Below are 15,016 nucleotides of genomic sequence, written 5' to 3'. Positions count from 1 at the left end.
CTCTCACTTCTGGCCCTTCTCCCAGTGTCCCTTTGTCCCTTTTCTTGTCTCTAACAGCTCTCCCAGTTTCCTTCACAGTCACTCTTGTTATATCATCTGACTGTAGTTGACGTTTAGTTTAGTTTTTGGTGTTTTGTGGACTCTATTTAAATACCTTAATACATCTCAAGCGATTCTGAGGCGGAGTCATATCTCTGTTATGCCGATACATACTTTATCAACAAGTTCTGCCGCTTTTATATTTCTGCTTCTTGCTTTCACAAAGATACTCTTAAAGATTGTGAAGCGTTTTCCGTCGGATCAGAGGGCTGTTTTATACTCTGCCTGTCCTTCACTTGATAGATACATATATCATATTTAATACCAGTGGAATAAAGTGGATAACAACATAAAAGTGGAGCTATTAGGGAAAAAATATTCAGCGTGAATATCCTGAATGCCTGCAATAAATCTGAACACAGGCACCATAATGCTGCTGGTGTTCACCCTGACACCAGGCCGTGTCCTGAGGGACATTAATTAGACTTGAATAATCATTAATCACGCAGAGGTTGGCCATCTTAACCCACAAAGGGCTTAACGGGAACAATAAGCACCTTGAGGGGATGGTCGTTATATGTCACTGAGAGCCCATGGGGACAACCTCTACACCTTGTGTGGCCTTCAGGGACAGAGCTTCTGCCCTGAAGTACAGCAGGGGCAGTTATTTTACGTCAGGGATGGCGTCGTCATCCCGCTTATTACCCATCAGGGACACCACTCAAAGCTCAATTAGGAATTCCAGGCAGACGGTAACCTGATGGGTAGACATCATGTTGCCCTCCAGTGGTGATGTTTAAAGCATGTGGCAACATCATGGAGGATTTTTTTATATTTATTAGTCTTTTTTTTTTTTTTCAATTTTGGCTTACAACACTTGTTTGGTCATATGTGCATTGAAATAGTTTGTGGTCAGTGTCAATGACCAAATCTACAGTCTGTGTAAAAATGAAATTCTGCCGCATCCAATAGGAGGCTTCAGCTGTTAAACAACTCAAGAGGGTCACTTTTTAGTATTCATTATATTTATGTGCCCTTTATTTATATGGCACTTTTCAAAACAAGTTTATAAAGTGATTTACAGGCATAAAATGTAAGTAAAACCCATCAATCACAATAAACACATCAGAGCTAGCAAACACAACAGTTTAACTTATTAATAATTACCATAATAATAATTAGAATAACTGTATTTTCATTCAAAACATTTTTTTTAAATATATGTCTGAAAATCATTCTAATACACTGTCATTAACATACAAAAGAATAACACTTGTGCAGTAGAATTAGAATAACAGAAATCATTTCCTCTTGTTTTTTGAATCTGAATTAGAATATTTCATATGGTCCTTGACCCTCTTGTGACCCACACATACATATGCACACAGGAATATTAAAATAATCATCTGCTGTGTGTATTTAGGTCAGTGAGCACAGGTTCCTTTATGTAAATTCAGTCCAGCATCCATAAAGCATGCAGAGCGTGTCACAGAATTCACTGAGCTATGAAATAGAAATAAATAAATAAATAAAATAAAAAACACGCACGTCCTCATGCAGACCCTCTGTTGCAGCTCCAATATACTAATGTTGTCCCGAGGTTTTTACTCGAATTACAGGAAGAGAAGCTGGATTATTTAGAGCGACATCGACTCTACATGAGATGAACAAATAGATTAGATAATCCTCATTATATATCCTATGAAACAGAACAGTGCAGTTGAGAACATTTGGAGCCACAGACAATGTGGTTACAACATGAACTTAAGCTAAAGATTGCAGCAAGACATAACTGTATAGCAAATACAGACTTTCGTGATCACTTTAAGATAAATCCAATCAAAAAAAAAATATTTTATATATATTCATATTTTTTCTCTCATATTTTTATATTTGCATTTTCTTCTATATTTTGTTACATCCCTTGTTTTTAACACTAATCCTTTTACTGACCTTGTTCGTCTCCTCTGATGCTTTAACAAGTACATTTCCCCGGTGTGTGATAAATAAAGTCTCTTTTATCTCTTATCTCAGACCAGGAAATCAGTCAAAACTTCTCAGACTGATGCAGGTTTGCAGTTTTTTCTTAATCTGCAAAATGGCTTTTATCTGTGCTGATGTATTGGAACTGCAGGAGCTGGAGGTCAGACAGAAACGTAGGAACGCATTCAGTGGGAGAACAGAAATGTATTGATGACATTGAGCTCTTTAAAAAAAAAATTTCAAATACTTTTTTGATGAAACAAAGAAAGCACACGCTCTGTCCATAAAAAGCTGTAATCCACGCAGCCTCACAGCAACTGGGAAAATGCAGTTTTGCAACATTGCTGAAACGCATCATTTTGTAATAAGTAAAACTGATCACTCGTTCATTTCCTGATGCTCAATGTGACATTATGGGAAAAGAAACTGCATTCATACAAAATTGTTGGTTTGTTTATTTGATGAATCCTTTCCTACAAATTACTTAGAGGAGATCTAAAGTGAAGAGAATTGTTATCATGTGCTTCCCAAAACATTACAAAAATAATCCCCACCTGTGTGGACATGGACGTTAAAAGCAGGTGTAGTTAAAGAGTGGAAATTATATATTTCCGTGCTTTTAATGGAGACATGGCCACACTTCACTGAGTATGAAATATTGCACATGACACATGTAGCGCAAATACAAGCTGTGTGTGTTTAACCTGAAAGGTCCCTGTGGAGTTTTATTTTACGCAAACAGTGTCTGTTTACATTCAGTTGATGAAATCCCTGAAATCTGCAAAGCCATTTTTTCCCCCAAAACATGTCCTGTATTATTTACACCCATGTTTATTAGCTTTCAGGTGTCTTCTTCACTGCCTTTCTTTGCACATTTCCACGAGACTTTGTGCACCTGAGAATGAGAACAAACAAAATGGGGACCCACTTATGCCTTTAATATTGAGCCAGGAGTGCCCAAACATAAATGTACAAGACAGTGTAGGAAAACAAATGAAATAAATTGCCAGTGGACATTTTACAGACACTGTACGTTCAATATCAACATTTTATAACTCCCTAGTTAAATATTTTGATTTAGAAAAAAACGTAATGAGGGTATATTATGTTTCCTGCAGAACATATTTGCTGTTGCAAATTAGTTGGACCTTAACATCATTTCTTGGAGACAGAGTCGGTCAGACAGAACGCCATAAACCAATAGCAGTTTTTATTTTGCCAGAAAAGAGTTGTATGAAGCAGAAAGAAGCTAAACTCTCTCTTTCTCTCTTAACTTTTGCTGTAGATGTAGATTCCTCAACAAATTGGCATTGCATCTCCTCCTCTGCTCCCTTCGCTTTTCATCTTCTTTTTCTTACATGTATCTCATTCCCTCCACACCACGCTTCTTACTTTTTCTTTAATCTTGTTTTTGTTTTGTTCCCTCTCTAAGGTTAGTTATATATTCTCCCCTTTCCTTTCTATCTCGTCCAGTCTCACCCCTTATTTTTCTCTATTACTGTCCGTGAATCCGTATTGATTTTCATGTTTACATCTATAATTCAAACACTGAGAAAAGATGATGATAAGGATAGTAGATGGACGTATTCCAAAATCACATTGTTTGTTGTTAAGTGTTGTTTCGCTGGAAGCCAAATTAGAAGAAACCAAGGCTTCTCTGGCTGCAAAATCACAGTCAATGGGATGTTTTATCTTTGTTCTTTGTTATATTGTCCTTATATCTCAGACTTCCATCTGAGCAGACACATCATTACGCTCCCCACTGCTTTGATATTGTTTTGTTATGTAATTGTCGTTACTATAGTTTGTTAGCCCCCCATGGGGCCAAATGCTGTGTTCTCCTATCGATTTTATAAAATGACACACAGAGACACCTCCTACAAGTATTTTCAGCTGGCGTGGATGTGATAATGACAACTATATTCATATTATGTTATTATGAAGGAAATAGAAAAAGAGTTTAGCCCAAAGCTGATTTACTTTGGAACAGTTTTGCATCAATTTCACAAGACCTAATTCAATAAATTACCACTGAGATTGTAAAAAGAAATGTGTATTTTATTGATGTCTCAGTTATGAATTTTGAATATTATGTTTTATTCATTTTAAGACAAAAAATACATACATATAAATATAGATATAGAAATCAGACCCCATCCGTTGTATCACTTGGGGGGGTGACATTGGGTGAGAGGTGGGGTACAAAAGACACATAGAGACAGGCAAACCATTAATGCTCACACTTCCACAGGCAAAGTAAAGATATGAGGTAGAATGGACCTACTCTACCTCCTAATTGGTTGACAGTTATCAGTCAGGTGGAATGACCCATATTATGGCAGTAAAACCTGGTCTCTATAATTAAGATGGAAGCAAAGCAAAGGATCAAGAAAGGCGACGTAGTATAAACCATGATACAGTCCACATAGGGAGGAGGGGGAGCTGGATGGGTTTGTGCCTCATGTGGGACCAAAATCAGTGTAGCCTTATTTTAACTGATGTAAATTACATCATGGCATGTAACGATACTTCACTTCCTGGAGTATTGTAGTTCCATTAACTGAAACCACTTTCTTTTTTCTTAACTTAACCGAGCAGTTTTCGTGCCTAAACCTAACCAAACAACAATCTCACAATTTTAACCACATTTTTGGTATTGTTATACCACGACGACTTTAACGTTACGCCTGTCCTTGTGGATGTCAATGCAGACATATAATGATGATGATATGATTATAATAAGTACATTCTGGCCTACTGGGAAGTGCAGTCGGCCCCATCTGAAGCTTTCTAATGGTATTGACAACTGATAAAGGTCCATTTAATGGGCAGATAACATTAGAAGTGGGTGGGCATGGAGTGGTCTGGCACTGGATGTCAAATTTGAGTTAAAGTTTATTTGCTCATGTTGAGTTTTTATTTACTGTTTCCTCTTGAGTGACTCATTGTTCTACAGTGATATAAAGTCTGTTTTCATCCACGTTTTTATGCCTATTTTCAATTTGTGGAACATATGGAAATCAACAGAAAAGTCTAAATATGTGTAAAAAGTTTTCTGTTTTGTGATTTGCAAAAGTTGGTGTATGTGTGTGTGTGTGTGTATAAAAAAGAAGGTACGTAAGATGAGTAAATGAACACGTACAGAGAGCTTAAAAAATATTAAATCTGTGTGTAGCAATGAAGTGACAGTAACCTTCACTAATATGTGAAACAGAAATGTCATATTTCCGTCATGTTTTTGACAAAGAGAAAGAAGGAGAAATAACTCTAACCAACTGCTTATCTCCATCAATCAAAAAAACGCATCCTCACACAGCAGGAGTAGATTGAAACACACATTAAAATGCAATATCTTGTGGCAATGTTCTGCATATTTTGTTCAAATTTGCATTACATTTGGATGAAAACTTGATTTTAGAGAACAGATATTTACGAGTCTGTGTACAATATATAATATCTCCGAATATATTTTTTGCTGGAGAGTGGCAGGAATACCAGTATCTGGAGGTATCGAGGGTCGGAAGTGTTGGCTTATTGTGTTTTTGATGCAGTTTGCTCCCGCTATGAGTAGTACCCTTATAGTCACATCGGGTTACTTTAGAGGAACAACACATAGAAGACTAAAAAGAATTTACACATTGAATAAAAAAATAAAATAAAAAATTACAAAATTTTCCGCATAAGCATCATGATGCAACATTTAAAACTCAGTCATCTACTTATTTCAGAATTAATTTGTGTTGCTGAAATGCTGCCCGCCCCCAAAAAGTTAAACTATTAGGACATAAACACAGAATCTTCGGTTTTGCTAGCAATTTGTAAGGATCTTATTACGCTTTAGTTTAAAACGGTGTGTTTTATGTTTTTATTATAACTAAACCTAAATATTCGCATCTGATTTAATTCTGGATTGAATTATTTGAATCCTTTGACAGAGCAGAAGGTGTTACCGTATAGACGAGATATAGTCAACAGAAACTCCGGTCCACTTTCCCAGCACGCAGCAAACTAACCGAGTATGAGTGTTTTCTCCTCCTACACTGAATACTATCTGTCACAGCTCCAGAGCAGAGTCATAATGAGCCCTCCCCCCTGTTTAGGGATCCCAGGGAGGTCTAATTAATGGACTTTGTCTGCGCCCACGCCGCCGCTCCCAGCTGAGACAATTTGACACACAAACTCTTCAAACACATGAGATGAAAAAAAGATATGAAACGCTTTGACGATGTGAAATACGTAAAAATTCTGCCTTTAACAACTGTTGACAAATGAAAATGTGTTTTTCTTCTTTGAAATCTGATCAAAGATGTTTACTGAGGTGTGTAACTGGATGAAACACTGCTGGGCTTCGTTTTAATCAGTTCATTATTCTTAATTTTAATACAGGCACAGAGGTGTTCTTTTAAGACTGTGTCTCCACTAAGTAGTCTAATTTGAAATGCTTTAATGTGTGAAAATGACTTGTGTCCAGACAGCATATCCAGGTTGTTTCAGTAGAGCTGGTTATACTCAGCGAACAACATAAAAACAGTAAACAGCCAAATGTTAAACGATTATTTTAGGTTGGATGTTGTCCGACAGAATTAACATAAATGAAGGTTAAAAGCAGCAGATGTGTTTCAGCTCATCGTTAAGCTATCTGGCGCACAACTTTACAATTCACTCCCACGGCTCTCATAGTGTCGTTTTCAGAGAAAATGCTCTAAAAGCGCACTGTAAACTATAAAACATTTAGCAGCCACCAGTTTCCCTCAGGAGTTGGTAGGGACTAGAACACACAACTCCAAATGAATGATCATGCTCTGTAAGTGCTGGATTTGGAAATATGCTGCTGTTTGGTAACAAGTTAACCATATCAGCTTAACATTTTATAGGGCACTCATTGAAATACTTTTCATTACAAGACTCTTTTACTTTTGTGAGTTTAAAAAAAAAAAAAAATCAATTTTATGGTGAAAATCAAGGTCAATGAAGTTACCATATATGGTTTCTCGCCGGTCTGTCATGTAGCCTGATTGTCGCTGATTGGTTTGGAGAAATCTGGCAGTTCTACTGCTTAATGGTGAGGCAAGGGGCGGCATTTTGACCTCCCACTTAAGTTACCAAATACCTTGCCCGATAAACGGTTAAAAGGTGATGATGTGACATTCTTGGTAAAAACAAGCGGACAAAAACGAAAGTTATTGCACCTTTAAGTTTGAGATAAGTACAAGTTTGAGTTTAACAACCCAACAACAGTTACATGCAACGATTTGCTCATTTCTATCAAGTATTTAGTCACTGTATATTTTTATGAATGACACTGACAGAAAACCGTTTCCTCCTCGATCCATTGCAAGAGTGAAGATGGGATGTTTGTGATGCATCGACATGTCATCTTTGTCGTCCTATTGCGGCTCGCGCAGTAATTTTAGCCTAAATCCTATTGAGTCATTGAAGGGTATGGTAATGACTTCCTCTATACATCTTTTTATTTCATAAAGAAACTTGCCAAGAAGTTTCTTTCTGACAGAAACGCTGAGCTGTAAATGATAAATAATGATTAGTTTCAGTCTTGACTTATGAGATCTGCTCTTTGAATTGACTTTGACTGAGATGGTCCCTCGGACATCACAGATGTGCTCTCGGCAACAATATGCTATGCTGGCCCTGACTGCTCTGTCTGAAATACTGAAAGCACTTCAAACTTGTACTCTTGTACTTGGTTATTTTCCACCTCTGGGAATGTTTTTAATTGGCGGAACGCATTCACTTTCTTCAAAGAACAAGCACATATTATTGAATGGTTTGCACACATTGTAAATAATAGTTGCAGCCCAGTAGTCTCTGTCTGTGTTTTTTGATAAATGCAGGACCTGAGTAACTCACAGGAGACTTAAAAAGATAAATTATCCACTTAACCTTGTATGTGGTTCACTGCACATAGCCTCTATTGTCAGATAACAAAAGAAAATAGGATTAGGCCTCTTTTCTTGCCCTCAGATCATCTGCATCAGGCCTTTTCTTCCTGTCAAGATGAAGGGAAGGAAAGTCCTGATTAGAGTCTCTTTCTTCCCCTTGATTTCCCACTTTCTCGTCTTTTCTCTCTCATTATCTTTCCTCCATGCTTGCTCTCACTAATCACGTTAACATCCTCTCTTACATATGCCCACACTGAAACATTCATATGCTTGTATAAACAAGCACACTCGTGCACTCACACAGTGAAACGCAAAGACGTGCACTCGCGCTCAACGTACAAATTAAAAAAAAAAAAAAAGATGTAACACGATAAGATTAATCCCAAGTCTTCTAGTTTGTGCAGTTTCTTCTGTATCTTCCGTGTCATCTTATCATAACGCTGATGTCTTACCACATGCTTATCACACTGATTTGACTCAGACTAACAAGCACTGTGTTCATATCGTAGGGCAGTGAAGGGATGGGAGACTTAAGAGGAAGAGTTTGATTTTTCATATTTGAAGTTTTTTGGGTTTAATTTGCTCTAACAATTCGTGCAGCTCTTAACTTCCCTAATCTGCACACCAGCTGTGTTCAAACAAATCTTTGAGTGTGTATAATATCAAATTAGCTAGCCTATGACTTTAAACAGTCTAATTCTATTCTTTCTATAGTTTGAATCCTACACTGTTTACATCCACATTTCTGCGCCGCCTTTATTGGTGCGTTGCGTTCACGGCACGTTGCTTTCATTTGTCGATCAGTGGCGTGTGTGTGAAACCATTGGAATGTGTATCGCACATATCTGTCCACACGCATGTGCACAAGGGCAAACAAAACGGGAATACACTTGTTAAAACTTTATTACAAGTGTTCAAAAACTCAATGGTTACAGACTTGCAGATTACAGAAAAGGTCTGTGATCTGGAGTGTTTAACATCTACATAAACTACCATCTTAATTAATTAACCCTAATCAAAGGGCTTATGTTGCCTAACTCATAGACAGGATTCAGGATGTGTGAACCCTGATCTCTGGTGTCAGTAAACTGTCTACCATCCATCACACCACGACAATTTTTAGGATACAGAGTTACAATGAGCACAACACCAGACTCATTTGTATCCGTTTTGTTCGTCTGTTTATGAAGATGCCCATCAGCTTCTTCATAGCAGCAGCTCTTCTTCTTCTTCAGGTCCGGTTATGGGTCACATGCCACAAAGGTTTAGAACCACTGGCTTTAATCTGAAATAGGATTGTATACTAGAAGCTTTTCATGTTTATTTTTCATCTAAAATCATTATCTATAAAGTAACTACTACCAAAAACTCTCAGAAAAAATGTAGTGGAATAAAAGCAACAGTGTTTTCCTATGAATTGTAGTGGAATCCATGAGGCATGAAGTAAAATCGAAATACTCAAGTAAAGGTACCTTGAAATTGTAGTTATTTAGCAGTGGAAAGCATCACTGCCGCAGTTATTGCTGCTGTTATGGCTGTCTCCAGGAGGCAGTGTGTTCCTGGTTGGTGGGAAAAACATCATTGTTTCCCTCTAATTTGACTCTTTTACCAAAAGATCTACGGATATCGAGACAGAAAACACTTGATAATTTCTGCTGATTTGTTCCCGTCGAAATGTACTCCCTGCTGCTTTCTTAATCCCTAAATCTCTCTCTCTTCCATTTTACCTCTCTGTCTCTCTGAGCTTATCCCTCCACATCCTTTCTCTCAGCCTCCCGTGAGTCAGCCGGTGGCTTTTCACTGTAAATGGCATACATCAGACTGTGACAGCCGGGCCATAACACATAAAGACAGTGTGGCTGAACTCTATGAAACTCACTCTGGGAACCCCATTATTGCACGGCCGAGCCTCTTTATGCATTCATCCTGGGCCGACATTAGCTCTCTATTGGGTTCAAAGGGCCATGGCTTCGGATGCAAGTGCAATATACACAGCGCATAAAACATTTATGCCGCACCCCAGCTGTCTGTTGTTCTCTGCTGTAGGTGAGGGTCGATAACACACAGGATAATAAAAAACAATCCTTCACCAGCTCATAAAAAGTGTCAAGAGTTTGGTTCTCTAACCAATTTCTGTCTGGGCTTATTACTGCCATGTTTCCCGGGTCACTCAGGCACTTTTATTTAGGTGGACATGACAAAAAAACTTTATTGGGTTAGTTAAAATCGGAGGAGAACAGTCGGTTTCTCCTGTGTTGTTCACAGCAAAACCCAAATACAGTTACTGACGATACTATTGTTGGTTTCTTTTTCTGCACAGTACGAAAACTGACAAAATAGAAGATACAACATAAACAGCTCACACCCCACCTGTTTTTTAGGCCTATCTTTGATAGGTTTTTATTTACACAGCAGCACAAATCTGCACATTTTTTCACAGTTATTTAGTACAATGATGATGACTAGAAATTTTGAAAATAGTACGGTAATGCTGTTTGTATGATTGCATTAATCTGATGTTATGTGTCCTAATTCTACTGCATCTCCTGTCATAAATGGAGGGGTGGTTGTGGCTCAGGGTCAGAGCGGGCCGTCCACTAATCAAAGATCGATGGTTCGATTGACAAGACTAGGAAGGTGCTATAGAAGTACATGCATTTTACCATCATATCACGTTGTTGCGATGCAATAGAGTGTGCGATAAATTTCAAGAATAAAGACGTCGCTCAGAAGTTGTAAAGGAGGCTGAGATGTAAATTATTGATGAGCCTTGTTAATCTGTCCTGAGTTCTAATGGACCAGTGTGATGTGTGTAGGTGTGTGTGCGTGTGGTTATTTTGGCGAAGCCCCTACACAGCCACGGCTGTGTTCTATTCCAGCTTCACTTCACTTCACTTAAATTGCCATGCAACCAGAGTCTGTGAATTAGTTTTCAGTGCAGCGTGGAAAAAAAGGCGTCTCTGCCCACAGCATCAGCAGTGCAGCATAAAGGCAGACATATTATATGTTGTATTACGCAATACATAAAAATCCTAATATTCTTAGACACTGAAAAGCTGCCTGAATCAAACTGCAACATGCAGTGATTTATTAAGAGAGCAGAGCTCAGAGTTCTTATTGCAGCAGGAAAAAATCAGGTCAGATATCATTAACTGTTTTTATATATGATATCTATGAGGTTGATTTCAGCTGATGGAGGGAGGGGCTGATGATTTTGGAGGATCTGTTGACTAAGCTCAAAGTGTTAGAGATGAAGTGAGGATACCTTCAATGAAGGCTGTATGAAACTAGGACAAGTCTGTGTTTCAAGCTCTTTAAAACAGGCAGCTTTAGTGTCATCTAAACACTAATAGTGTCGGTGCATGAACAACAACAACAACAACAACAATGGCTTCGCTGGTTATGTTTTTCCAATGTGTTAATTGCATTTTATTCTCCCTGCCTCCCCGCCCCCAGCTGTATATCCAGACAACCACACTGACCATCTCCATGAACCTGAGTGCGTCCGTGGCTCTGGGGATGCTCTACATGCCCAAAGTCTACGTCATCATCTTCCACCCGGAGCTCAACGTGCAGAAGAGGAAACGTTCCTTCAAAGCCGTCGTCACAGCCGCCACCATGTCGTCCCGGCTCTCCCACAAGGCCAGCGACAGGCCCAACGGCGAGGCCAAGACGGAGCTGTGCGAGAACGTCGACCCCAACAGTAAGCATTGACCGAGGTTTCATCTGCTCAGTCTCATGTTAATCAAAACAGTAAAAACATCAATTTTCATTCGGAATTTGAAACCGAAATGGAAGCATGGAACACTGTACATGAACTCTTCAGTGTTCCTACAGTAATATATAGACTGTACTAAATTAACTGTAAAACTGGATCTAAAAATCTATTTAAACGTAATAAAGCATGTTATTATTTTACTCGTTCAACCATATATTTATTTCACCTTCTGGACTTCTGGATTTAACTGTGGCTGTTTGAAGGACGATAGTGAATACTGAGCCACTACTCCTCTGGTCTTGTTTCCTAGATTGAGACACTAAAAACACCTTTGAAATAAGTTAAAATAGTTCTATGCATATTTTGTGATTTACCAAAAACCAAAATAGATCTAGAGTTATTACGTCATCTTGTGTTTGCTGCACCTGATACACGAGTATTGCACAATGTTGTGCCGTCTGTTCTGAGCACGCTGCTTTGTCTTTGTTCTGGAAGGTTGCCCATTGAATTCAGCTGAGGAAACCACTATGTTTTGTCCTTAATGGAAGATTTTGACATTCTGGAAATAGTTTTCTTCTCCTTCTCTCTGATTGTCAGATGTTCAAATTGATACCACTCCTGTGTGCACTGTATGTTAGAAGCTGCAGCATCCAGTTAGCCTAGCTTAGCATAAGTGCTTCGCTGGCCATGTTTTCCTCCAGGAAACAAGGAGAAACATGGGGAAACAGCTAGCCTCGCTATGTCTAAAGGTAATAGAATCCACCTACTAGCAACTAAAGCTCACTAAATGACATGTTATATCTCATTTGTTCAATCTGCAAAAAAACAAAGTTGACATTTTACAATGGGAGGTTATGTGGGCACACTATTTTTTGGAGTTTGTTGACTTTGGACAGAGCAAGGCTTGTTGTTTTGCCCTGTTTCCAGTCTTTATGCTAAGCTAAGCTAACCAGGTCTGGCTATAGCTTCGTATTCAGCTCACAGACGTGTGAGTGGTATCAGTCTTATCACATTTCTCTCAAAAAGAAAGAGAAGAGGAGGATTTCATTAAATGTCAAACTGTACCTTTAAAAAAAAATGCCATGTTTAATTCATGCATGAATGATCACAGCTCCTTCTGAGAAATATTTTAGATAATTTGCTTCATTCTTGTTTTAGACACACACACACAGCTCCCAACCCTGTCTAATGATATTAGGTCTATATGATAGTAATTTTCTTCTGCAAATACCTTAAATAATAGCGTAACACTGCCCAGATCAGGTTATTTACCAGCATAATTATTTTAGTGTAATCACCAAGTTGCAAAATATAACATATTTCATTTATTTTCCAACATTAATCCACTGGTAAAGTGTGATTAGCCGGCTCCCTTTTTTAATTGTCAGAGGTCCGTGCTTCATTTTTGCTAACATTAGCCTCTGAGTGTTCATCAAATATTCAGCACTCATTTCATCATGCTCGCTTTCTTTGAAGAGAATAATTCTAGCGTGTGTGTGCAGTTCACTGTCCAGGTGCTGCACTGTGCACTCGCGCTTCATCTTTTAGTTCCATCAAGATTAACGGTGTTAACGATGCAAAAAAAAAAAATCCCGTTTTGGGTACGCCCTCCGAAGTTCTTCACACAGTGTTACTGTCATGCTCCATGTGAACAGCATGAATGCCATCAAAAAGAAAGACTAAACAGTTGGTATTTTTTTTATTTATTAATGTTTAAAAGCTAGTCCCTCCGGCATGGCCTTACAGGATACTTTTGCCTTCAGGCGTGGACAACACCTCATACTAACTGGATCTTTTTGAGCCAAACCTGAACATTAGGGTATACACACCACATAAGTGCAATGTCTTTGGCTCAATGGCAGAGACCATTGTGGCATGTTGTACCCATCTTTCCTGTCTGCCTCTATGCTATCAACTATCTAATAAAGACAGGTTTGATTCTGCGAATTGATTAAGAATCATACTACATTTTTTTTTTTTTTTGCTTTTATGATTCAATATCACCATCATGAAGTTTTAAATTTTCTGAACTTTTAAAATGCCACACATAGGATAGAAATCTAATTGCGCAAGTTCCATGTCATATTTCTTTTTATAAACCTTCCTCGGCTGTCTGATGGTCGCCCCATTATGGTGCTGATCATTTTCTGAACTTCTTTCATGCTCAATTTCCATAACAAAGACCAAGCATGCAAAAACATAATTTTCTTTCAAGTAAAAAAAAAAAAAAAAAAAAGAATCTCAAAACTTGCAGTCTTGCTCCACAGGAAATCAGAACTGTATTGAAAAAAAAAGATTCAACTCAGAAATAAAAAGTGCACAAATTGAAATTACATGGCAATGTGATCAAATTACTGCCTCGCAATGGGATTCCCTCTGGGGCTTTCAGGGACAACTCACCAAATAATGTTTTTCTCCCCCTGACAGGCTAATTTCATAATTTATCAGAGGTAAGAGCAAATTAATCTTCTACTTCTGCTTTGCTGTCCTGACCTTGATCCATTTTCTTCTGGGGTTTGAGAAGATGGGGAGAGAGAGAGAGAGAGAGGGAGAGAGAGATAAGGGGAATACATTTTAGTGGGAGGAGGGAGTGTGTGCAGGGAATTTTAAGTGTACTTCCACAGCTCTTTATCACCATCTTTCAATTGACTCATAACTTTTACATGAGAAGGGAGAGGAGAGCATAATTCGACTATTTGAGTGGCAGATTTACGGCCTTTCTCTGATGCTTTGTGCATGCTATTTTGGGTGGCACTTTAACAATACGTTTGACCCATAAGACCTCCAGTTTTACTGCAGTGCTCCTGCTCTCATCAGCGCATTTAAACTGTGCATGTGGCATGCGGGAAAATCCCTTCTTCCACGCTTGTGAGCATCGTGAGAGACAGGTCTGTGGATGTTCTGAGGTAGCGCTATGGTGGGGGTTACATGGCATGCTGTCGCGCCGCCATGAAAATGCCGGACGCTCGACGAACAAAGTCTGATTTGTTCGATTAGGCTGCAGTAAGTGAAGGCATCGTGGTTCGTACAGCCACGTCATTCAGCGTAGATTCATTGTTAGCCGTCCAACAGCCAGAATAAGGACCTCAGCGGCCAGTTGTCATAATATGTGCCAGAGTTGGTCTTGCGGAAATATTCTGGCCTTGAATATGCAACTCTTTGGTAGGCATTTCTCACAGCCTCTGTCTATGCAGTTCATCTGTTATTCTGCCATTTCATTTTGCCAAGTTTTCTAAAGTTGTCTGTCTCTGCATCTGCCCGCCCTCTGTCTATACTTGGGTCCTACGTACCAGCCCTATCAAAGTGCATTTCTATCCACCAGTTTTTATGCACATATTCGATTTGTGCATAAAAAAAATCCAGTGGAAAAATCAGA

General features: G+C 38.6%; 1 protein-coding gene across 1 annotated transcript in view; it reads left to right on the top strand.

The window, feature by feature from the left end:
* grm7 (glutamate metabotropic receptor 7) overlaps positions 1 to 15,016 on the top strand; it is a 276,820-nt gene that overhangs the window by 258,112 nt on the left and 3,692 nt on the right. The window contains exon 9 of the mRNA XM_070845371.1: positions 11,379 to 11,625. Coding sequence (XP_070701472.1) covers positions 11,379 to 11,625 — 247 coding nt within the window. The remainder of the gene's footprint in view (positions 1 to 11,378; positions 11,626 to 15,016) is intronic.

The sequence above is a fragment of the Pempheris klunzingeri genome, chromosome 2, assembly GCF_042242105.1.
Source record: "Pempheris klunzingeri isolate RE-2024b chromosome 2, fPemKlu1.hap1, whole genome shotgun sequence".
Lineage (NCBI taxonomy): Eukaryota > Metazoa > Chordata > Actinopteri > Acropomatiformes > Pempheridae > Pempheris > Pempheris klunzingeri.
This window is presented reverse-complemented; position numbering and strand designations above follow the sequence as displayed.